At 63.2% G+C, this 24,969-nt stretch overlaps 1 protein-coding gene across 1 annotated transcript in view; it reads right to left on the bottom strand.

The window, feature by feature from the left end:
• Positions 1-4,758: 4,758 nt before the first annotated feature.
• EIPR1 (EARP complex and GARP complex interacting protein 1) overlaps positions 4,759-24,969 on the bottom strand; it is a 36,684-nt gene continuing 16,473 nt past the window's right edge. Inside the window, exons 4-9 of the mRNA XM_084900095.1 lie at positions 10,362-10,521; positions 9,983-10,082; positions 7,467-7,603; positions 6,209-6,376; positions 5,732-5,899; positions 4,759-5,236 (exon numbers count right to left, since the gene is read on the bottom strand). Of these exons, the coding sequence (XP_084756221.1) occupies positions 5,062-5,236; positions 5,732-5,899; positions 6,209-6,376; positions 7,467-7,603; positions 9,983-10,082; positions 10,362-10,521 (908 nt within the window). The 3' untranslated portion in view covers positions 4,759-5,061. The remainder of the gene's footprint in view (positions 5,237-5,731; positions 5,900-6,208; positions 6,377-7,466; positions 7,604-9,982; positions 10,083-10,361; positions 10,522-24,969) is intronic.

The raw sequence follows: 24,969 nt of genomic DNA on the forward strand, positions 1-24,969 counted from the left end.
GTCCACACGCCTTCTCGGTGCCTGTGGGCCCCGTGCTGTTAACTGGCCCGCAGAACTGAAACCCTCACATGTAGAACACGCGTGTGTGTGTGGGGGGGGGGGGGCTGTGTCCTCTCCCCTCGACCCCCAGCCTGTGTGTGGAGTGTCCGCGGCTGACCTTCATATTCCTGACGTGCACACCTGTCCATCTTCCTCAGGGCACAGGCCGGGCTGCGGGCTCCATCCCCAGTGGGGGGGTGTGCAGGAGGCAGCCAACCATGGTTCTCTCTTATCATGATGTTCCTCTCTCTCCCTCTCCCTCTCCCTTCCCCTCTCTCCCTCCCCATTCCTCTCTGACATCAATAAAAATGTGTATTTAAAAAACACCATGGCCGAAACCGGTGTGGCTCAGTGGATAGAGCGTCGGCCTGCGGACTGAAAGGTGTCAGGTTCGATTCTAGTCAAGGGCATGTACCTTGGTTGCGGGCACATCCCTGGTGGGGGATGTGCAGGAGGCAGCTGTTTCTAGCTCTCTATCCCTCTCCCTTCCTCTCTGTAAACAATCAATAAAATATATATATATTTTTTAAATAAAATAAAATAAATAAAAAACACTATTTCCCCGGGGTTCCTCTCCCGCTTCCCACGTTATCGCGGCGAGTGCCTGCCACACCCTGCCTTAGGATTCTGAAAAGCTCCCACACGTCCACACCAGCACCGTCCCCCTCCTCCCGCTGCTTCCCGGCCGCTCTCCCCACCACCGGCCGGGCGCTTCCTGCCCAGGTGCCTGCGGGGCCCCCGGGGCCGTGGGCGTGGGGCCGGCCCGCTGCCCGCGGGGACCGAGTCCCCAGGGGCAGCACGTTCAGGGGTCGGAGGCGTGGTCACGCGGTCTCCCCATCTGCTGTGGAGGAGGGAACAGCTCTGGTTTTGTTGTTTCCTCTGCAGCGCTCCCTCCCGCCCTCGGGTTCTAGCGCGCTCTGTCCTCAGATCCTCACCGGCTCCTGGAGGCCGAGGGTGCAGAACATGTGCAGACACGGCTGTCCGCCATCGCCCGTGGTCCTCCTGGACACACAGCCTACGCTCCCCACAGCACGCTCCCCCCAAAGGCGGGTGTCGATCTTTTCTGGAGTCGGCTTCATTCCTTCGTGACTTCAGGGTGGGGTGGGGCCTTTGTAGAAGTAACGAGTGAGGCCGAAACCGGTTTGGCTCCGTGGGTAGAGTGTCGGCCTATGGACTGAAAGGTCCCGGGTTCGATTCCGGTCAAGGGCATGTACCTTGGTTGCAGGCACATCCCCAGTAGGGGGTGTGCAAGAGGCAGCTGATCGATGATACTCTCTCATCAATGTTTCTAACTCTCTATCCCTCTCCCTTCCTCTCTGTAAAAAAAATCAATAAAATATTTTTTAAAAATAGATTTCTATTCATTTCAGAGAGGAAGGGAGAGGGAGCAAGAGAGACATCAAAGATGAGAGAGAAGCATCAGTCAACTGTCTCTGTACACCACTCACTGGGGATCAATCCCGAAAGCCGGGCAAGTGCCCTGACCGGGAATCACACCGGGTCATCCTGGCTTACAGGTCGATGCTCAACCACGGAGCCACACCGGCCGGGCTTTTTTGCAATTTATGCTTTTTACCTTTATTTACTCCATTTGGAACTGGGACAGGAATTCCAGTATTTAGCTCCCACCATGAGCGTCCATTTGAACCTCCGTTTAACAGAGCGTGTGTTCGTCCTCCCGCTCCTCTGCGTGGTCCTGGCAGGGAGAGGCCTCTCCCGTCCCGAGGCTCCCTGCCAGCCCCACCCGGACCGAACGGGAGCCGACACCCGGGCACGTGACTGCCCAGCGGACGCCCAGGGGGCCGTGGGGCAGGGCAGCTCCGCAGAGCAGGAAGAGCAGGCGTGTGCAGCATTGTGCACTGTCCACACACCGCTGCCTCTGGACACCTTGCCTCCCACGGCTACGACATGCGTGGACACGTGCTGACCACCATCACCATCACCTCAAACCTGAACCGAGTCTCAGAGTGACCGTCCTGACAGCTGAGACACAGCTCCAGACGGTGTGGCAGGTGTGTGGCAGGTGACAGGTGAATGACAGTTGTGTGTCAGGTGACAGGTGAGTGACAGGTGAGTGACAGGTGTGTGCCAGGTGACAGGTGAATGACAGGTGACAGGTGTGCAGCAGGTGAGTGGCAGGTGTGTAACAGGTGAGTGACAGGTGTGTGCCAGGTAACGGGTGAATGACAGATGAGTGACAGGTGACAGGTGTGCAGGTGAGTGGCAGGTGTCCATTGTCTGCGAGGCTCTGGCCCGGCCACACTTCCCAGGACACAGGCCACTGGACTCCGAGAGCCTGGGCTGGAGCATGTGGGAGGGTAGCTTCTTCAGAGACTAACACCCGCTCTGCCCATCCCCCTGGAGCCCTGACTCGAGTGTCCACACAGAGACCATGGCAGACTCCACGCACACAGACACCACCGCAGACTCCACGAGCCGTGGCACTATAGACGCCCGTGATCACCACGCACTGCAATTAACTTGGTTTTTCAAACTTGCACAGCCCCTGGGGCCCTTCCAGGCAGGGCGGCTTTGGGAATCACTTCTCAGGCTCCAAGGAACTCTCCGGAAGGCGTGACGGACCCGAGAATGCCGCTACGTCACCTCCCGCCTGGATCTGGGACCGCAGAGAGCCCGCAGCCTCCGGAACACGGGGCCCAGAGCCAGGCCACGGGGCGGGGCAGGTATGGCAGGCACAGAGGTCAGAGCGACCACCGAGGAGGCAGGGCCGGAGCCCCGATTAGCGGGGACAGGAAGACGGGGATGAAGGCTGCGGTTCAGCCTCGGGGCGAAGGCGGGGGCCTGCTCACCTGTCGTCCGCACGGAGCACCAACGACGCTCCAGGCGGCCAGATTCCCCCGGACCCTGCCGCAGGGGCCGGGTTCGGGGTGAGAATTCTCCTGCGGGCGTCCTCCTTGCTCATTTCCTTCCCTCCCGTGGCACCTGCGTTTCTCACCAGCCGCGGGTTATTTATCAAGTACAAGGTGGGGCACGTGCCCCCGCTGTGAGATCACGGTGAGGTGTGGGGAGAGAACAGAAAAGGTGACCTCCTGGGGCAGAGACGGTATTTCACTCGCTGAAGGTCAGAGCGGCCTTTCTGACGCCGAGCCTCATTCACTTTCATCACAAAATAAACACTCGCCTGCCCTCCGGTCCAGCCGCCCGGGCGGGCCCGCCCGCACTCAGGATGTTCGCTGGTGAGAAGGAGAGTCCGAGGCGTGAACGTGAGCAAGTCCCTTCCGGCCGTGACCTCCCGGTTCCTTCCGGAGGCAGCGACGTGCACGGGTGTCGTGTATTTAAGCCTGATAAACATAATTACTATCAACATCCAATTGATCCTTGATTACAATCAATTATATTTCTGAAACAATCAAGCATCCGACAATTAAAAATAATTGATTCATTAGCACACCCCTTACTTGACAATTACACAAATGCATTATTTATGTAATTAGGCGCATTTACAGTTCATTATTCCGCGTTTTACGCCATTGTCACAAAGCTACCAAAACTAAGCGGCTTTCTTTCTAATCCTCCTTCCGGTAAGACCGAGGTCAGCGCTGAGTGGCTCAGGGGCCGGGCTGAGCGGAGTGGCCTGGAGGTACCGTCACCTGATCCACCAAAAGCCCAGGAGCAGGTCGGCCCCAAGGAGACCGGACTGCCTCACCTCTGACCTCTGGAGAGGAAGGTGCGAGGGCCCAGGTTGGCTGGGGTCCGATCATGTGCTCCCCCAGGTGAGCAGAATGATGACGTCATCGAGCAAAAGCCTGCACCCTGAGGAGGGGGGAGCTACGGAGAGAAACAAGAGGCCAGGTGACCCCCGTAGGCAGCCCGGCCTCACAGCCCCGGGATGGGGGTCCCCTGGGCCCCCGGGAAACAACACCAGGCGGTGGACATGAGATGAGGTGTCAGGGGCCCCGAGGGCCAAGGGCCACGTGTGGGGGGCCGGACGCCACCCTGCTGGACCTGGTCTGCAGCCGGGACCCTCCGCCCCGAGGCAGCCCCACAGCAGCCACTGCATCTCTGAAACAAAAATGAGACGCAGGTTTTGACAGAAACACACATATATTTTGTTCATTCGTGAATCTATCTGTTTGGGAAGTCCTCGGGAGGTTTAATAATCAGATGCATCTACATGTTAATGAGGCAGGTTTGTTACTAAAATACTAGTTTATGAAATTGGAAGAGAGCCCTGCGTCCCGGAGCTCATTGCACACGAGCCGTGGCTCCTCGGAGGCTCCTGGACCCGGAGCCTGGGTCTGAGGAGCTGGGGGCTGGGAGACGGGCAGGTGAACGAGAGCCACACGCCTTCAGGGGGCGCTCAGAGCCACGGAGCCAACAGACTCCAGCGAGGAGCCCTGGCACCTGGACTGCACGGCTCCTATCGCAGCGAACCAGCGGCTCACACGAGAGGCCCACCCTCGGAGGGTGAGTGGGCAGTGTGGGTCAGACCGCGGCGGGCCCCTGGCAGCCCTGGACGAGCCTCGGTCCCTCCGAGGACACACCCCAGGTGACAGCTCACCCGCCCCACACCCTCACTGTGCCGCCTCCTTTCACGGTGCCCTCACCGGCCTCCCTGCCACCCCGTCGGGCCTCAGGCCTCTGAGTGTCACCAGGAGCTGGGATCTCGCTGTGAATGGAGCCCGTGGACCCCGGGGCCAGTCCGCAGGGGGCTCAGGCGCCCGCACACACGGGGCAGCAGGCACCAGGCGACAAGAGTGAGAGAACCAGCAGGAGCCCGCCTGTTTATTCCATTTTTATCTCAGGAGAAAGACGAGTTAACACCATGGAAATGAAGATTTTTTTTTTAAGTGAACAAGCCGCACTGTCCCCGAAGGAGAGAGAAGGGCCGAGCCGGCGGCAGGCGCGGGCGGCAGTCGCCGGGTCCGGAGGCCGAGGTCTCTGCTCGGCGAGGGGACGGGTTCGGGCGGCTGTGCCGGCGAGGGGACGGGTGCGGGTGCTGTGCTGGCGCCCTCGCTGTCGTCCCCGGGCCGGGTCTGGGGGGGCTGCGGCCGGGCCGGGTCAGAGCAGGATGTGGTACTTGAGCGCGCGGGGCACCCTGTTGATCACCAGCCGCCCGTCGTAGCTCAGCGACGCGAAGAGCCAGGGGTCGGCCGAGGACCAGTCCACGGCGTACACGCTGTCCTCGTGCTCCTCGTACGTGGCGATGACGCCGTCCTGTGGGGGCTCCTGGCTCCTGGGGGACCAGACACAGGTGAGTGAGGCCAGGCCAGCTGCTCGTCGGCGCGGGGGCCGTGGGAGCGTGGAGCCACCCCCGAGCCACCCCGTGGAGCCACGTTAGCCGACAGCCTGTCCCTGCGGCCGGGACGGCAGGCGCTGGCGTGATCGACGCGGGGCCCGGGTTCGAGGTAACAGGGAACATCCCGGGGGATGGAAACGACGCCGACAAACGAGGAGGAGACCCTGGCCATGACGCTGAGCCGCGGGACCTGGGCCCGGGCCATGCAGCCAGTCCCGGCCCCGGGCGGTCCTGGCGGGGGACGGGGGGAGGGCGGGGCCCGTTCAGGGTGCCTCCCTCTAAGCTCTCCTTCTCGGGAAGCCCGCCGGGCACCCGCGTGTGAGGGTGAGCAGCCGCCCCGGGTGCTAACTGCCCCCGCCCGCAGTGGGCCCAGCCCGGGCTGGAGGCCGCGGCCTGGCCGGGCCCGCGGTGCCAGCGGGAAGGAGCGCCTACTTGTCCTCCGGGCGGCGCTCCTCCTGGTCACTCAGGTCCTCGTCGTCCACCAGGTGGCCGAAGGGCTCGGAGGAGATGGACACCATGTTGGAGAGGATGACCCTGCTGTCGCTGCTGCCCGTGAGGACCAGCTGGTCGTGCGAGTGGTTATAGCGGACGTTCCACACCCTGAGGGCGGGACGGTGCTCACCGGGCTGGGCCCCGGGCAGGGAGCCGGGGTCGCCCAGCACCCACCCCGAACTGCCCGGGCTGACGCTGGGCAGTGCCCTCAGCTATGCCCTCCATCCCAGGGGCACTGTGAGCATCTGAGCGCATTCCTCCCTGACGTCTGAGCCAGCGCCTCCCTCCTTCCCCGCGTTCCCACCTCACAGACACCCCGGGAACCATAGCTGTGTGCCCCTCCGAGTGGCGAGGCCATCAGCACAACACACTACCCCCCAACCCCCCCACCCCACCCCCACCCGCCCGCGGGCGCACCAGTGCGAGTGCTCCTCCAGGGCGGCCACGGGCTGCGTGACGTTGCGCGTGTCCCAGAACTTGACCTTGCAGTCGTCCCCGCAGGTGGCCAGGTAGTACTGCTTGTTGGGGTTGAAGTCCAGGTCCCGCACCAGCTGCCCGTGGGCGTTCTCCATGCAGTAGATCTGGCTGGGGAGACGCTCGAGCGTGAGGGGGGCCAGACCCGGGCAGCCAGCTGGGCGCCCGCTCCGGAGGCCAGGAGCCGGCGCCCCCGCGGCGCCCACCGCGGCCTCTCCGGCAGCACCGGGGGAGGGACGCTGGCCTGGCTGTCAGACGTGACGGGTCCCTGGGAGCGAGGGGCAGGGGCCTGCGTCCGCCATGGAGCAGAGACACGGGACACGTCTGGGAAGCATGCGGTGAGGAGGACACAGGACAGGACGGGGACACAGAGCACTGCTGGTCCCGGGCGAGGCGGGGGAGCTGCCAGGCAGGAGGCAGCGCGGTCGTGGCTGGATGCTGTCACCCGCTCACACCTCTCGGGGCAACACCACAGGCACCTTCCCCCAGGCCGCGGCCAGCCTGCCAGGGGTCTGCCCATTGCTCTGGGGCCTCCCGCCTCCAGACCCCGCAGCTCTGCTCCCTTTGCAGAACGGTGACCCGAGGAGGAGCAGCGTGGGGCCTGGGGCGGGGTCAGAGGCACAGGCGCAGGGTCTGCAGGGGCCTCGGGACTCCACGGGAAGCCGCCCACCCGGAAGGCAAGCCTGTCACTGGTGACAGCGTCATCCCAGCTCAGTGACAAACGCCATGTGCCGAGGGGACCGGCTGCTCTGAGGCTAGCAGGGCTCTGTTGCCATGACAACAGACGAGGCTCCATCACTTGCTAGCCTACCGGTCCCCACCTGGAACGGAAACCGCTCCTGCCTGTTCCCCCGGCACTGCAGGCTGCTGCCCCTCCTGAGGGAAACGGCAATCTGTCACCGACAGCACAGAAACGGTGGCCACGAACCTGCCACCAGGGCCACGGCTGCCCTCGTGGTCCCCACCCCAGGGGGCAGGAGCAGGCGGCGTCCCCGCAGCCCACCTTCCTCTCATTAACCGCCAGAGCCGAGGCCCACGTGCGGCTCCGAACAGCCAACGGAGCCCCGGGGGCCACGGCCACGGCCACGGCCACGACACACCAGCTCACAACAGGAGCCAAACGCGATGCAGACAGACAAGCCACGTGCCCCAAACCCATCCGTCCATCGGCCTCGTGGGGAAGGCACGGCGTGTCGCTGACCTCATGCTCCGCGTGTCCCAGCCGCGGACGGCGGTGTCATTGGCGGTGGCCACCTGCGTGCAGTTGTGGTGCGGGCTCCAGCGCCCCGAGGTGAACCTCAGCTGCCCCTTGCCTTCCAGCGCCGCCGAGCTGGCCAGCTGCGGGGAGGAGAGAAGGAAATGCACCCCAGTACAGAGCGGGCGTCACTGAGACAACGGGGGGGCGGGCTCGGCTCCTGAGAGACTGCTGAGCCCCGTTTGAGGAAAAGCCAAGCGCAGCAGAAACAGAAGCGTGTTCAGGCCGCCACGGAGCAGGCTGCGGGTGATTGGAGCTCCTCTGCTCCAGGTGAAGGAACAGCGGGAAACAAGAGACACCTGGCCGCCCCCAGAGGCAGAGGCAGGCGCTGGCGAGGGGCCCACGGGGTCCCTCCAGGCAGAGGGCACAGCTGCACCCCATCGCGTGTCTGAGTGCCCCCCCCCATCCCAAATCTGTGCCACGGAGGTGAACACGCTGTCTCGGGCTGTGGTCCTGGGACTCCCGGTCCCAGCCCCTCCTCGAGGATCACCGGGGGCTCATAGCTCAGTGCAGGGCAAGCGTCCGGACGGGAGACAGACAGGCCTGCGGCGCCCCGAGGAGCGAGGGGCAGTGCAGGGGACCGGACTAGAACGGGGAGACCCGCTCCTCTCTAGGGCACGTTCAGGCAGGACGTCAGGACGGCTCCTTCACTCCCTGACCACTGCCAGCCCGGCAGAGCCTGCCCAGCTCCCCTCCCCTCAGACTCAGCACCCGGGCAGTCCCCCCCGGGCTCCTGCTGAGGGCGCTGGGCTTCGGCCACACGACCAGCACGGCTCCTGGCCAGGTGCGGCTCCCCTCCCCTCAAACTCAGCACCCGGGCAGTCCCCCTGGGCTCCTGCTGAGGGCGCTGGGCTTCGGCCACACGACCAGCACGGCTCCTGGCCAGGCGCGGCCGGCGTCCGATGCAGGTGACGGGCTCCTGTCCACGCACCCCCCGCCCCCGCACTCTTCTCTCCCTGTGGCACGGTTTCCCCTGGGAACTGAGAAATGTCTAAATGCACTAGTACCCTTGGCACCACTCTCCTCCCTCAAAGAGGCGCTCCTGCAGGTGGTGTGGCTCAGTGGTCAGCTCTGACCTATGAACCAGGTCACCATTCGATTCCCGGTCAGGGCACATGCCCAGTGTGGAGTATGCAGGAGGCAGCCGATCAATGATTCTCTCTCATCATGGATGCTTCTCTCTCTTTCCTTTCCTCTCTGGAATCAATGAAAACATATTTTTTAAAAGGCGCCCCTGCCTCAGGTCCAGGCGCGGAGCAGCCTGCCCGCCGGGTTCCTGGGCGGAGCTCGGTGGCCGTGCGGCCGGAGGAGGCACCGGGGCTGCGCTCGCTGCCCCCGAAAGGAGCGATGGTTCCCACAGCCGGCGAGGGCCCCGAGCCGAGATGAATGAGCACAGATCACAGTGGGGGAGGGGGGCACCCCTCTGCCTTCACCGGGCTGGGCCCCGGCAGGCCGCCCCAGGCCTCCCCGGGCTCCGCTAATGATTACAAATGGCAGGGAACCTCCAGCTTAATTGCAAAGGGTAATGATGCAGCCAGCCCGAGATTAGACTCACCAGCAGGCAATATCCTCCAACAATAAAAAAAATGGAGGAGCTGGGCGTGAAGACGCGGATCGATCGGGGTCTCGGTATTAAATGCCGCGGCCCAGGGTCACAAAGTGATCCTGACAGAGTGCTGACGCGGAAGGAGAGGGGCCGAGAGCACCAAATTGGTCTCCGCAGAAAGAAGTCACCGATCAATCACCAGCGCGGAGCGCCGCGGGATAGGCTGGAGAGCGTGCATGTGCCCGCGGGCGCAGGGCCGGGCCTGAGCCCACAGCCCGAGCCCCCGTCACTGGCCGCTGGGCTCCTCCTGCCGGAGCCCCTCAAGGGGCCGCACCACACCTTCCGGACCAGCAGCGAGCTCGGCGCCACCGCCCACGCCTTCACCGGAGACCCTCCAGCCCGCCTCCCAGCCCGCGGGCCCCGGGCCTGCCGCCTCCCAGCCCGCGGGCCCCGGGACGCCTCTGTCTGATGACCCGCCCCGAGCTGTGCGTGGCGGAGCAAGAGGAGGTGCGCTGAGGGTCCAGGCCTGGCCCAGCGTCATCTCTGCACCTGGGGAGCTGGGAAGGGCGTCTGCACCGTGAGAGGCGGCCTAACCCCCGAGGGGCAGCTCTGGAGCAGGAGGCACTGCGGTGGCGTCTCCCTGCCGCGCACAGACGGGGCGAAGGGGCCGTTGTCCGTTCCCGGGTCCACGTCCACCTGAGCTCGGCCTGAGGCCCGACACTGAGCCGCTTCCCCCGCAGAGGAACCGCTCCGCTCTCTGCGGGCAATCCAACCCGCCCAGCAGCCCTCTCCCCATGAGCGTCAGGATCCAAAGACGTGAGCGAGAAGCGCACCGATCCCGTCAGGCCTCCCTCGCCCACGCTCTTTAGAGGTCGCACTGAACCCTCAGACGCGGAGACGCGGGCACCGCACCTACCAGGGCCCGGCTGGAGCTCTCCTGCAGGTCCCACAGCAGCAGGTGGTTGTCGGCCAGCGAGATGACCCGCTTCCCGTCGCCCGTGGGCTCCCACACGACGCTGAGGGGGGAGCACACGTTAGCACCGAGGCCTGGGGCCGAGCCGGCTCCCGCCTGCGCCACACCGCAGGCCCCGGGACTCGACATCCCGGACGCAGCCCACCCACGTGGGGCCGGGCTCTGTAATGAGCCCGACCTGGGCACCACTGGCACTACCACACCAAGAACGCCAGCACCACGCAGCCAGGCTTGGGAGGAGGAGAGGCGGGGTGCCCGCGGCTCTGAGGAGCCCGCACGGCCGCAGGCCGGCCCCGCTGCACGGGGACGGTCCGGAACCTACCAGGCCACGCTGCCGTGGGCCCCCGCGCCGTCCAGGTCACACAGCAGCTCCAGGGCGTGCGCCGTGCTGGACGCCTCGTCGGGGGACTCGTGGCTGCCCGGCTCCGACTCCTCCGGCATTCTCCACACCGCGGCGCACGTCAGCACTCGGCTGTCTGTGACTGGGACAGAGCGTGTCAGAGGCGGGTGCGGCATCCGCAGACCCAGGTGGCCCCTCGCCCGCAGGGCCGGCGGCAAGGGCCCAGCAGCAAGCAGAAGGCCCTGCTCCCCGTAACCGCCTCTTCCGGGCTTGAAAAGCACATTCCGTTCCAGAACCAATTTAACTTCCTCCCGTTCTTCCTCAGCAGTTCTCCAAATACAGTCAACAGGGCCGGGGAGCGGGCAGGTAACGGCCCCACGGCCGCGCGCGGGTCCGAGGCGGCATCCGTGGCTTTGCTTGCAGCACACGGAGCGCATTCCACAGGCAGGAGGCACCCTGGACAGCTCCGTGTGCAGACAGGGCGTGGGCGCCTGAGACCCACTGGGCGGGGGTGAGCCCGGGGCCTGCACACGGAGGCCACGCCTCACACTGCCCCGCCAGCCCGTGGGCACAGGCTCCGGGGCTGACTGCTGGGAACCACCCACTGGGTCCTGGGCTCCTGACCCTGAGATGCTCAGGGACCTGTGTGTCCTCCGAGCCCCTGGGCCGCTCTGTGTGAGAGACGGAGCGTGGGTGAGGAAGGCGGGCCTGGGTTTCCGCGGACGTGCAGGCTCCAGGTCTCGGCCCGCTAGCACACGTCTCAGACAAAGGACATGAGGCTTGCGTTATGTGATAAATGTTTGTTCATAAATTCCTAAATGTAAGCTCTTTCGCATCACTTTCCAGTTAGTTCTGCTTCCATGCTCACTCGCACCTCCCTTCAGAGGAGGCCTGAGGGCGAGATGATAAAAAGCACACACAGGCGTTGGGTCCACGCCTGGCCTCCCGTGGAGCAGAGCTGTGGGCGAGGAAGAGCGCTCCTCGGGTATTTCCTGTGCCAAACACGGAAGAAACCCGGGCCTGGCACGGCATTCGAAACGCCCGCTTCCTCCCGGCCACAGTGGCCTTCGACCCAAATGCCAACCGATCAGCCAGGAAACAGGGCAGGGAGCCCTCGGCACACAGCTGCCTCCAGGGCCCGCCAGCATCGCCGCCATGGCCGTCACCCTCAGGCAGGTGAGGATCCGGTCCAGCCGGCCCCCGTCCGTCTCAGCCTCGGTCCACAGGCTCGCTGGCTGAGCACGGTGGAACCGCGGCCGAGGGGGAAGAATCCCAAGTGTCCCTCTGCGCCCGACACTGACACTGCCGTCACAGCTACGGAATGCACAATGGCTCTGTCTGCCTAAGAAATTAATTGTTGCTGAAACTTTCAATTACACAGTCTTTTTATAGAGCCTGTGAGATTGGCAATGGCGCTCCTGCCTGTATGAGAATGACGAAGAGAGCTGGCAACTGCGAGCCGGAAATAACCGAATGCCTGAGACACTCACCGACAGGCCCAGGCCGTGTTCATCTTCCTCAGCGACAGAGAGAAACGTCTGATCGGACAGGGAGGGATGTGTAACTGAGAACTAATCGCGGCTCCGCACAAAGGAATGGGAGGCACAGACGGCAAAGGTGCGGCAGCAAACACGGCTCTCACTGGGAGGGGCTGACCCAGGTTCCCAGGGCAGGTTCCTCCGGGGGCATTCGGCTCCTCCCGAACCTCCTGTTCCCCAGGCAAACGTGACAGTTGGGGGTGAGACATTAAACACCTGCCCCTCGGGAAGTAATGCTGCATATTCCCATGTCTGTTAGCATTCCTCTAGAGCTACATGTGACACGCCCAGTTGGCTCTACCCTAGAGCTACATGTGACACACACAGTCTACCCTAGAGCTACATATGACACGCCCAGTTAGCATTCCTCTAGAGCTACATGTGACACGCCCAGTTGGCTCTACCCTAGAGCTACATGACACGCCCAGTTGGCTCTACCCTAGAGCTACATGACACGCCCAGTTGGCTCTATCCTAGAGCTACATGTGACACACACAGCTCTACCCTAGAGCTACATATGACACGCCTAGTTAGCATTCCTTTAGAGCTACATGTGACACGCCCAGTTAGCACTACCCTCGAGCTACATGTGACACGCCCAGTTAGCACTACCCTAGAGCTACATGTGACATGCCCAGTTAGCACTCCTCTAGAGCTACATGTGACACCCAGTTAGCTCTACCCTAGAGCTACATGTGACACACACAGCTCTACCCTAGAGCTACATGACACAGCCAGTTAGCATTACCCTAGAGCTACATGTGACACGCCCAATTGGCACTACCCTAGAGCTACATATGACACGCCCAGTTAGCATTACTAGAGCTACATATGACATGCCCAGTTTGGCTCTACCCTAGAGCTGCATTTACCACTCCCAGTCAGCACTGTTCCAGAGGTCCTAACTACTTCACTATGGCAGGATGATATTTGTGGGAAATTAGAGACATTCTACACTATGTTATTAGATATAAAATGGAAGCTTCAGCAAAATTGCTGAACACAATGGTAAAAATTAATTGGCCATCTATAGGTTAGCAAAAAGTTTAGAACACAGAATTTTAATAAATACCAACAATCACATTGAAAATCAAAGATCCAATAGTATCTGAAGCCAGAGGAGTGAGGTCGCGCGTGGCCAGCGAGGAACGGCCGGGAGAGCGGCCTGCAGAGGAGGGCGGCACGCTCGGCCGGAGGCTGGGCTCCTCGGCGGAACCCGCCAGCCGTGCTGGAGCTCCAGCATCTTCTGTAGAATCAGCCCAGCACCCTGCTTCCCAATCCCACATTTCCCGGAGGACGGACCGCCCAGAGAGCAGACGGCCACGAAGGAGCCCGGGTGGTGGGCTCCGCCCCAACTCCAGGTCAGCGTGACACCGGAGGGGACGGGGGCGGCAGCCGCAGGGCGGTCAGGGCTCTCCACGCCGCTGCGCTGGAGCGGCGATGCAGAGGACGGCACGTCCACCACACAAGCTCGCTCCCTGCCTCGCCTCCAGACTGAGGACCAGAACAGGAAGCAAAGCAGACAAGGCTTTTCTAGAACACACGGCGGCAGGTCCTCCCGCCTGGGCTCAGCCCAGGCGTCTCCAGCAGGAAGAAAGAGCACCATCACTGCGGAGACGGACCCCAGGTCACTGGCCTCATCAAACTAAAACCCGCTTCCCTCGGAAACACTTAAAAACAAAGCAAACTGGGAGGACATGTGCATGATACTTCTGCCTGACGAAGGGCCGCATCCAGAATGTATATATTTAACACCCCTTACAACTTAAGACAAATGGCCCAATTCCTAAAACTGGGCGGGAGACTGCCGGCCGGCCTTGTTCAGGGGTTGAGCACCACCTAGGAACCAGGAGGTCCCGGCTGGATTCCCGATCAGGGCACAGGCCGGGTTGTGGGCTCCGTCTCCAGGAGGGGGCGTGCAGGAGGCAGCCGATCCAGGATTCTCTCTCATCATTGATGCTTCTCTCTCCCTCTCCCTCCTCTCTAAAGTCAGTAAATAGGTTCTAACGGGCAGGACACTGAGCCCGACACCCCACACGGGAAACCACGGAGTGGCCGACGAGCGGACAAGGTGCTCGCAGCCGAGGGGGCGGGAGACGCAGAGCCACGGTGAGCGCACCCTCTGGGGCCGGGTTCCCGAGAAAGACCAGCAGCGCCGAGTTCTGGAGGCCCAGAGCAGCGTCCTCGTGGTTCCGGGCGAGGGTGCCCGCACAGGCGCAGCGGCACGCACTCGGCAGCGGGCACCCACTGACCAGACGCCTATGGCTCTCAGGAGAGCTGCACCCAGCCCAGAGCAGATCCCAGGAAGGATCACCTGGCTGGTGTGCCCCCTGCGCTGTGCCTGGCACCTCTGTTTCACTTACATTCTCCCCCAAATCCCTTCACTTTCAATAAACCACCTCCGTCTCAACACTCAGAAACCAGGGCACCGCAAAGCCGCATCGGACCCTCCTGCTCTGCGCCGCCTGCCTGCTCCGTGCCCCTGACGGCGGCCCAGCCCGTCCCCCGGAGGGTTCCTGGCTCCTGCTCCTGGCTCTGCCTGGGGCCGTGGCACTCGCTTTGCCCACGGGTGTCAGCAGCTGCGAAACAGGCAGAGGCGTGGATCGCCCTTGCCCGGCCGAGCAGACTGTGCCGTTGCCATGGGAGCAGGGATGGAGAGCCACTGTTCCTGGGAGGATGGACCCAGCTGGCGACTGGAACTGAGCCAGACACGCCCCCGCCGACCAGCCAATCCCAGCCAACAGGAGACAGCGAAATGCTCCGAGCTCCGAGGTGCTCATTAGGCAGCGGTACGCTGACCTACAGCCCCATGTGGCCCCTAACGCACGCCATACGTGCAGGCCACTAACTACCATGTGGCCACTAACTAAGGCCATACGTGCAGACTACTAACTACCATGTGGCCACTAACTAAGGCCATACGTGCAGGCTACTATCATGTGGCCATTAACATCATACGTGTAGGCCACTACCTATCGTGTGGCCACTAACTAACGCCATACTTGCAGGCTACTATCATGTGGCCACTACCTATAATCACGTGTGTGCTACTATCATGTACCACTACCTATAATCACGTGTGTGCTACTATCATGTAGTCACTAACTGTAATCACATGTGGGGCTACCATCATACAGTCATTAACTGCAATCACACATGTGTGCCATCACGCCACCCGAGGCCCTGAGGCCCGTGGCAGGAAATGAACTCTCCGCCTGCAGAGCAGCACGGCTTACAGAAAGAGGCGCCGACTCCGCCGGCGTCTTTACCGACGGGAAGCCACTGCCCATTTCTCACTCAGCACGTGAGCTCAGGCACTTCCTGAGAGCAGGAGATAAGGGCGCAGGGGAGGCCTCGGGGGCTGAGGCGCAGTGGGGATTACCCCGCCGGTTTACCGGCTGCAAAGGGATTAGCGCCTCCTGAGCCTGCACAGCCACTCCAATCCCAGCCAGAGGGCTGGCAGTGCTGGCAGGGGCAAGGGCAGGGGCACGGGCACAGGACAGGGGCAGGGGCAGGAGCACAGGCCAGGGCACGGGCACAGGACTGGGGCAGGGCAGGGGCAGAGGGCAGAGGCAGGGGCACAGGGCAGGGGCAGGGCAGGGGCAGAAAGCACAGGGCAGGAGCACAGGGCAGGAGCACAGGGCAGGAGCGGGGGCAGGAATGAGGCAGGGGCACAGGGCAGGGGCAGGGGCAGGGATGAGGCAGGGGCACAGGGCAGGAGGGGGGCAGGGATGAGGCAGGGGCACAGGGCAGGGGCAGGGATGAGCCAGGTCAGGCGGGCGGCGGGCGGCTGCAGGCCTGAGGCAGGGCGGCTGGATCCAGGATCTGAGGCTATTTTTAGAGGCCTCCGCAGCCCGAGTCTGCTGCAAGCTCAGGGAAGACAGGCAGAGTCGGCTCAGCAGCCGCCCCCGTCCAGCAGAGCGTGGCGGCCACGGGAAGCGGGGCGCTGGACGGTACCGGGGACTCAGCGGAGTCAGTGTCTGATGGAAGTCCAGTTCAAACACCAGAATGCTCTAAAAGATGACCTGCTTGGAAATTCAAATTTCACAGCAACATTGCAAAATAAATAAATAAACAGCCAGCACACGCCAGCAGTGCAGCGGCATGTGAGGGCCCCCCCCCCCCCCACACCGCGGTCCTGGGCTCGGTGCGGGACTGGCGTCACATGCACCGCTTGGCCCACGGCCCCGCCCCCTCGCCGTCCTCCCGCACGGCCGGTGTGGGTGGCCGGCGCCTGCCCCGAGCTCTCAGCGCTGGACCTGCTAAGGGCTGCTCCGGACCACGGGGTCAGCCAGGTCTGCCTTCCGTCTGGAGCCGACACAGAACCCACAGCCCCCACCGGCTCACATTTCCCTCCTCCCTGCACCGTGCCCGTGGTGACACACGCGCACACACACACACACACCCGATCGCGGGCCCTGCCTATCGCCTCTCTCTGTCTCCCTCGTTCCCTCGTGTTTCACCTTGAAACCCGACTGCACTGCGAGCGCTCCCCGGCAGAGCTGAGACGCCGTGGGCCGAGGGCGCAGCTCGGGCGCCTGGCGGGTGCGCCTGATGGGCTGGGGGCAGAGCCAGCTGGCTGCGTGGCGCCGTTGCCTAGGGAACGGGCACTGAAGTGTGTGCCGGAGCCCGCGCGAGGCACTCTGCCGCCCGCCAGGCCACGGGGTGCGCAGGGAAGCCCAGCTGGTGCCCATTAATGCTCTCGGCGTGGGGGGGGGAGGGGGGGTCAGGAGCCGCTCAGGAGCCGGCCCCACCCCGGCTGACAGGCTCCCCGCGCCTCCCTCACGCGGAGCGGCCTCACCACCAGCCTGCCGCCGAGAGGCCGCCCGAGGACGCGGCTGATTAAGCAGTGCCGGTGGCGGTGAGCGGTGAGCGGTGAGCGTGCGGCAGCCGCGGTGGAATAATCCCTCTGCTTGGCCCGGCTCTCCGCCCTCCCCCATTCCTCCCACCATGGCTCACGGTCCAGGCGGGTTCTGAATGCACAAAAGGAAAAGGCTCGCTGTGAATACACCTATTTGCTCGTCAACCCTTTTCATTATTTTTTAACCATTTTTCCTTTAATGTGTTTTTGTTGATTTCAGAGAGGAAAGGAAAGGCAGAGAGAGAGAGAAACATTGATGAGAGAGCATCCTGGATCAGCTGCCTTCAGCACGCCCACACTGGGGATCCAGCCTGCAACCTGGGCCTGGGCCACGACCAGGAATCAAACGGTGACCTCCTGGGTCCTGGGTCAGGCCCAACCCAAGGCCCATCGACCCTTTGTGACTGCAGGGCAACGGGTGGGAACCTCTGGCCCCACGAAGCAAAGGCAGAGCGAACAATGAGCTGGGCCCCTGACACTGTCCCCGTTTCCAGCCCTTTCACCTGGCCCTCCGCGCTCAGCCTCAGACAGGCTGAGGGGCGGGGCCTGCATTCTCCCGGACGGACGGACGGACTGACAGACGGCCTGCTGGTGCTGGGAAGGAGGGGGACGCGGTGGGGAGCTCCCTGAGGGGCAGCCGGCCCCACAGCCACTCCTCCCGCTGCACTGACCCGGCTGATGAGCAGGCACGTATGTGAGCAGCCTGGCGCGTGGGGCTGACACGGGGAACAGCCTGCGGAGCCGGGCAGACCTGAGTGGCGTCCCAGCTCACCCAGTCGCTCCGGGACCCCGGGTGTTTCTCCTCCACGGAAGGGGAGCCACACTAAGTGGGCTGAGATGAGCCGTGCAACCTCGCACGGAGTGAGGGTGTGGCCAGGCCCTCCCCGGGCCGCGGTCCCTGTGGGGCTGGAGGAGCCGCACCAGCCTCGGCCCCTCCTCCCGCGCCAGCCTGGCTCCCTCCTTGGGCTGTCTGCCACCCAGCACATGCCTCCGGGGGGTCAGGGCCACGTTCTCCCACGAGCACGGGGAGCCACAGAACTCGTTAGCCAGCGTGGGGTAAGGGTCACGTGTCCCTCCAGGCAAGAGCTCCGACCCCACGGTGCAGGCGACACCCGCGTGGCTCCCTGGGCCTGGGCAGCTGGACGTGGAGCGAGGTAGCAGGAGTGAGGGGACGGCCAGGGGCTGAGGGCGGGAAGGCGGCGACATAGAGCCGGAGGGCAGGAGACCCCGCAGCCCGCCACTGGGAGACCGGACCATCAGGCCACGGAACACCCAGAGACCGAACCCTCCCCGAGACCAGATGTGCAAGCACAGACTCCAGCACAGCTCTGTTCTAGAGCAAAAGACTGGCCATCCGTGTCCACGCAGGGGACTCGGGGGACCGTCAAGCCCGCACTGAAGTGACCGTGGGGAGCAATGACCTCTCTGCCCGTCACTCCACAAGCTGGCCGTCATCCGGGCCGGAGTTTGCAACCCCCACACCCCCCTTCTCTCCGGGAACCACGCTGCGGCCGGCTGACGGCGTCTGCGGGTGATGGCAGTGGGAACTGGAGTGGTCCCTGCCGCCTCCTGCCGTGTGACGCCTCCCCAGCCTGGCTCAGGTCTGACCGGATGAGGGACCTGGGAGGGGGGGGCGAGGCAGGCAGGGAGGCGGCCGTGACCGGGAGGCGCTGCTTCCTCTGTCCTCCTGGGCCCTCTGAGCCCGAGGTGCCCTCCTCCCCACTCCCTTCTCACCGGTCCTCTCCCGCCCGCACAGACCCCGTCTCAGCGCAAGGCAAGCTCTGAATCGGAAAGGCATTTGGGAGCCGTTGACCAGTATCAGACATTTTTATTAAGTTTGGCTCAGTGGATAGAGCCTTGGCCTGCAGATTGAGGGTTCCAGGTTCAATTTAAAGTAGGTCAGGGCCCATGCCTGGGTTGTGGCTCCATCCCCAGAAGGGGGCGTGCAGGAGGCAGCCAATCTTTGATTCTTTTTCATCATTGATGTTTCTCTCTCTCTCTCCCTCTCTGACATCAATAAAAACATATTTAAAAATAAATAAATAAATAAATGAAATTATCCAGGCCTTTGAAGGTTAGCCCGGGCAGACCAACGGCTGTGGGTCACCAGGGTCCCGGCTGGGGGTGCCCTCGGCGCCGGCCTGCAGGTGCTGGAAGTCCCCCCCCGCCCCCCTCGCTCTCCGGCAGGATCTGGCCAGCACCGGCCTTGAAGACGGAGGAACACAGCATCACACACAGAAGCCGGGCCATTCTGAGGTGCTTGGGAGAATGGATGCAGACTGCAATTGGTTGCTTAGCAACAGGGCCAGCGCCCTCCTGCAAGTGCCGCCGGTGGACGGGTCAGCCAGGGTGGAGGGTCAGCAGGGTGGGGCGGCAGCCACAGGAGTCCAGATCCTGTGCAGATCCACGGGGACACGGCCCTCATGGCCCCAAGCCTGGCCAGACCCCGCGGCTCCGAGGCACCCCTCCCCCGCCCCCGCACCCCCCTCGCCTCCCAGGCAGACGGGTCTGCTTACAGCTCGCGGGCGAGGACCTGAGCTTGACGGTCCCAGGAGGGGCCTGAAAACAGGGTTCCACTCGGCCCGTCACTGCGGCCAGAGAGGGTGTCCACAGCCCCCCCGCCCACACAGCCCCACCCCGGCCTGAGCGCCCCTCCGAGCCATGTGCCGTCCGCATGTCCGGCCAGGGCGCGGGGCTGGTCCAAGCGCCTGCATTCCCATTGCCTCTTGGACTGGGAGGCAGCCTTCGGAGCAGCATGCCCGGGCACCACGCATCCTCTGGGTCTAACCGCCCACTCTGCCTCCTGCCCGGCAACCCAGCTGCCTGCCCGTGTCCCACTGGCCCCGGCAAGGGGCCGGGACTCCATCCGTGCTCACCGCAGGGCCTGGCCTCCTCTCCGTCAGCCCCGGCCCCTTCCCCCAGCCACGAGGCCTCTGAACTCCAGTGGCAACAAAGACCTCAGCCCGGAATGTCCTCTGTGCAGACTGAGGTGCTGGGGCTGATGTGCCCCCAACGCCAGGGAGGGGCCGAGGGACAAGCCCTCCCGCCTCCGCACACCTCACCTCACCAAAGGGTGAGGCGCAAACCACAGGTTTTCTTGCTAATCCTCACCTGAGGGTTTTCCCGTTGATTTTTAGGGAGAGTGGAAGGGAGAGGAGAAGACAGAGAGAGGCATCGATGTGAGATGGGCTGCTTCCTGCACACCCCCACCAGGGGCCTGGCCCGGGGAGGAGCCTACAACCACGGTAGGTGCCCTTGATTGGAATCGAACCCGGGACCCTTTGGTCCACAAGCCAACACTCTATCTTCTGAGCCAAAACGGCCAGGGCCAAAGCCCTTTTTAAATGACGCTTATAAAACGTCTTCCCGCCAGCGTGTGGGTGTCATTTGTAGGGTCGTGTCCAGGAACCGAAGCCTCAGTCAAGAGAGAATCCTTTCCCCCAGACACAGCCGCAGATCGGCCCGGCCACGCTGCCCTCAGCACTGCCCCCGTCTCCACAGGGCTTACCCGGGCCTCTGCACTGACTGCCGGTGCCCCGGCTCCCAGGAGGCAGCAGAGGGGACGGGGAAAACGGGCAGAGGGCAGATGGGCAGGGCAGGAGAAATGTCCTCACGCGCAGGGCAGGCGTGCTTGGCTTGGAGCCCACGTCCCCTCAGAGGCAGGGACAGGCCGGTCACATGGGTCCCTGCGTCCTCTCGCTGACCAGGCTCGCTGCCTCCAGGCCGCAGGCGTGGCGAGCACAGGCCGGCTCGCTCCTCTCCGAACCCAGGACACAGGCACCGCCCTCCCCCTCCTGCTCCGGCGGGGCCAGCCCCTCTCCCTCTGGGAGCCCCAGGCTCCGCTCAGGAGGCAGAGCGGCCGGGTTCCTGGCTGCCTGGTCTCCGAGAAGGAGCACCTCTTCCCCCAGGTCTGAGTGCCGGCGCCCAGGGCGGGGGCGGGGGGGGCGGGCAGCTCAGAGCGGAATGACAGTCACAGCCTGCGTTGCCACACAGATATTTGGAGGTCAAGAATTCAATTTATTTGTAATTAGGATTCACGCCGATGCAAAACGGGGCGCCGTCTTACATGCATAGTACACAGTTCATTACACACCCGAGTGCCTCCTCCGTATCAGATTCTGCTGGGCACGGAGTGTTTATAATTTATAACCTGCCTATTTCCACAGGATCTGGGAGACAGGCTACGGCTGATGCATTATGCTGTAGGTCAAAGCATAGGGTAGAAAGTAAGACACGTCATACCTTTAAAAGCTCTTTTATCTATGCTCCCGCTGACATCCTTTCAGAGTGACCAGCAGGAGGCTGCTAGGCAGGTGGCACTTACATGTGGGGTGACGGGGGGGGGGGGGGACCGAGCACCCGGTCCCTCCTCGCACCCTCTCCCCCCATCTTCTTACATCCTTTTCCATCACGGCACCTTTCACATCCTTCGTGAACAGCAAAACCAACGTTCTTAAATACTAACCACCCTGCCAGCTCCAGGCTGTCTGGGAGCAATTGGTGGGTGACCCAGTCGGATGCGGCTCTCAGCCTGGCTCCTGAGCCTGTCTGCGCCCCGGTACTGCGGCCACCGCAGGGCACCGTCCCGGGCACCACTAACGGACAAAGGTCTCAGGTCAAGCTCAGCCCTGGCAGCCTGCCCCGCCTCTCAGGGCCGGCTGAGAACGCCTAATGCCGGGCCCCTTTGCAAATGTGTTTCACGGGGAGGCCCGGCGACGGGGCCTCTCGCTACGGTGCTGCCCTGAATTGTTGTCTACTTCACACTAGGGTGTGCCGGGCCCACGCATTCGCCCTCCGTGACGCACCGGGGAAGGCCACGTGTTTACCGGGTTAGACGGCCTACAGCTGGCCTGCGAGGGAACCTGACGAGGCTCAGTCCCCGTGACCACCTCCCCCGCAGGTGCTGCTATCCCTGAGCTCAGCCTCCGCAGCCTCTCCGGAGCTGGCATCCACGCCGGTGCGTCTGCTTCTGTCTGTGCCTCCTGGGACCCCCCCGCCTCCTTGGAGAACAGACAACAAGCCCCAGCCCTCAGTGGGAGCGCTGGCCAGCTGATGACACTGGGGGGGAGATTAAAACGGTGCCTCTTTCCCCAGGACAGGTCTCACACACTAGCTGTGGGATCCTGCCCCACCTGGTGTCAGGAGGCGGCCTGCAGGGCGCGGGCAGGGCGGGAAGGCGGTCTGTGTGGTGGGTCAGCCCCGGGTAACGGGCCCACGTGCTCCTGACCTCCGCCGGTGCGGACAGGAGGGAGGTCGCGGTGAGCGGAGGAGGGGCCCCCAGACTCTGGGTGAGCCTCTGTGTGGACCCCAGCCTCCGGGACGGGAGAAATGGACGGCTGGTTTACGAGTGGCCTGCCTGTGGTGTGCGTTACTGCCACCCACACGGGGTCAGACACGGACCTGACTCTGACCGAAGATAAAACACAAGGTGGGGAAATGTTTTGCCAAAAAAGCTAAAATTAGAAATAAATGTAGTGGTTAGGTCTAGAAACAAAAATGCCATTAAAACAACCAAAAGCAACAACAGGGGCCTCCTTGTCACGTGACACAGGTACGCCGGGCGGGGCCTGCGTGCTCGGCCACCAGCCTCCTCTTTCTGGCCAGGACGGCTGGCCTTCCCGAGCGGCCACACGGTCAACGTTAGACGCTACGGGCCATCCCGTCCCTGTCCCAACCACTCAGCTCTCCTTGATGGTGAAAGCAGCCATGGCGCTCCGTAAAGGAGTGTGGCTGGCTGTGTGCCAATAAAACTTTATTGACTAACAGGAGCTGGCTGCTTTAGCAGGCTGGCTGAGGTGTCGCTTGTCCTGGGCCCTGAGAAGGGGTGTGGTTTCCTTGCCAAGTAGCCCCAGGAAAGCCCTCATTGGCTCCTGCACTCCCTGCAGCACAGGATTCAGGCCGCCACAGGCCAGTGGCAGTGTCTCCCAGACCGCATCCATCCACCCTCCCCTCACGCTGTGGGCACAGGGCCGCTAGTGAGGCTGCACGCAGCCCCCGCTCAGCCAGATCGCAGCCCATGGTCTCAGCCACTCCTCGAAGATGGGAAAATGGGCCTGTGCCTTTAAGAAAGAAAGGTTTAAAATCTCGGGTCTGGACCAGATACTGCTGTTCTATGGATGGCTGGGTGCGGGGACAGGATTCAGTCCGTCAATGTCAGGTTTCACTGGCTTCCTGGCTCTGTCCGTCAGGCCTCCCGCTGGGCGCTCACGGGAGATGAAGTCAACCTGAAAACTCTGCTTCCGGAGGCAAGCTGGTGCCACCCAGGGCTCAGCGGGCGCGGCCAGGACGGCACCGAGAGCAGGACCCTCCTGCCCGCTGCCGTCCGGGAGCCCGCTTCTCCCGCCAGCAGGATCGGCTGGTCACTCCCCTTGGCCAGTGCGCACACGGGACACACCTGGACTGGGTTAGCTTGAAAACAAAACAGGTGTTTCTGGCTTTGAGCATCCAAAGCCCCTGCTCAGTGATGACAAATGGGATACGCTCAGGTTACCAGGGCAGGAGTGGAGCACCTTTGAAATCTGAACCCGTCACGGCAGGTGTCCCACCAGGAACAGGAGGGAATAAAACAAGTTTGGGAGCCCATGTCGGAGCCTCTCACTCTGAATGCAGGCGGAGAGCCAGGAGGTGAGCGCCCGCCAAGGGGACCGCGAGCTCAGGGAGGGACCGCCAGCTGCAACCTCAGACCCAGAGGACTTTCTAGCAGGGCTCCGAGGTCTGCACCGCGGCTGAGTCTTCAGGTGGGAGGAACGAGAGAACCCTGCAGAGGCTCCCCAGAGAGGAAGGGTCCCCTCCTGCCACACCGCAAAGCTGACTCCTGACCCAGTGGCCCCTGGCCTGACGCGGGGCTGGACGAGCACACGGGGCCCTCCTGAGTCAGACAGAGCTGCTCAGAGGTGAGGCCCTCCTCAATCAGACAGAGCTGCTCAGAGATAGGCACAAACCACATCCGCACGGGAACTCCTCACAGCACTTGCACTGGGTCTCCTGTCAAGGCACAAACCACATCCGCACGGGAACTCCTCGCAGCACTTGCACTGGGTCTCCAGCGCTCACCGTGAAGAGGAGGTCTGAGCCCTGTCTCTAGGAGGGAAGGCCTCCCCGCTGATAAGGCCAGGAAGGACATGGACCCAGCGGCAGAGACGGGCCCCAGGCAGCCCACATCGGGTGAAGGTGAAGGTGAGCATCCAAAGCCCCTGCTCAGTGATGACATGGCTCACCTTCCCTTCTCCTCTGGTGCCTTTACCAGGAGTGAGTCTGAGGCAGAGGGGGAAGCCAGGAGCGGCCCGGAGGCTGGGAGCTCAGTGCGCGTCCCGGCAGCCTGCTCCCGGGCCTGGGCCGGGGCGGCAGCACCAGCAGCTGGGACAGCCCCGGGGACCCTTCCCTCTGGCACCTGCTGTCCGCTCCCCCGGGACAGGGGGCTGCAGCCGCCCTCTGAGCACCGGGGCCACGGAGGTGGGTGCGAGGCAGAGACCTCTGCTCTGGGAGAGCGGACGAGGCGCTGCGGGGTGGGGAGCACTCGGCCAGGGCGGAGGGCGGGAGCAGCACTGCGGTCACCGAGGTGGGCCGCAGCCAGGGGGCGTTTGCTTCCGGGGACTTCCGGAGAGCGTCCAGGAGAGCATGGGAACCTTCCCTTCGTCCTTTGCCGGGAAGAGGAGAAACACCAGTGCCACCTCAAGGGCTTTGCGTGCGGGTAATTTATAAATAATAAGTTAACCTGAACTTAGAGCAGGCTTGCATTATATCACACAGAACATAAAAAATCCAGGGGCACACTGTGTTCGGATCCGACAGCTCTCACGGGCCCACAATGCCTAAAGTTGAGTTGTTTTTATCTATTAAGTTTTGGTACAGTATTAAATTTTTATGATTCTTTCCCCCAAAGCATCTGATTTTTTTCAAGTAAACGCATCAGCCTAGTTTTCCATACATTATGGGACATCGCTAGAGGAGAAAAGCAGATTTGTTTCGGAAACTTGATTCTGGCACATCCCCGGGTCCCTGAGCTCATGCGCTCTCTGGACCTGCGCGTCCTGATCCGTAAGCGGGCGTGGGGGATGTCTGCACGCAGAGGCCGGCCGGCCGGCTGTCTGTCACTGCAGACACAGCTCTGAGCGGTGAGGCACCATCAGGCCCTCCTGGGAGAGGGCCACCTGGCCCGTCAGGCCCAGCCCGAGTCCTAGTGACAGGCGGT

This window comes from Pipistrellus hanaki, assembly GCF_964339955.1.
Source record: "Pipistrellus hanaki genome assembly, chromosome: 12".
Lineage (NCBI taxonomy): Eukaryota > Metazoa > Chordata > Mammalia > Chiroptera > Vespertilionidae > Pipistrellus > Pipistrellus hanaki.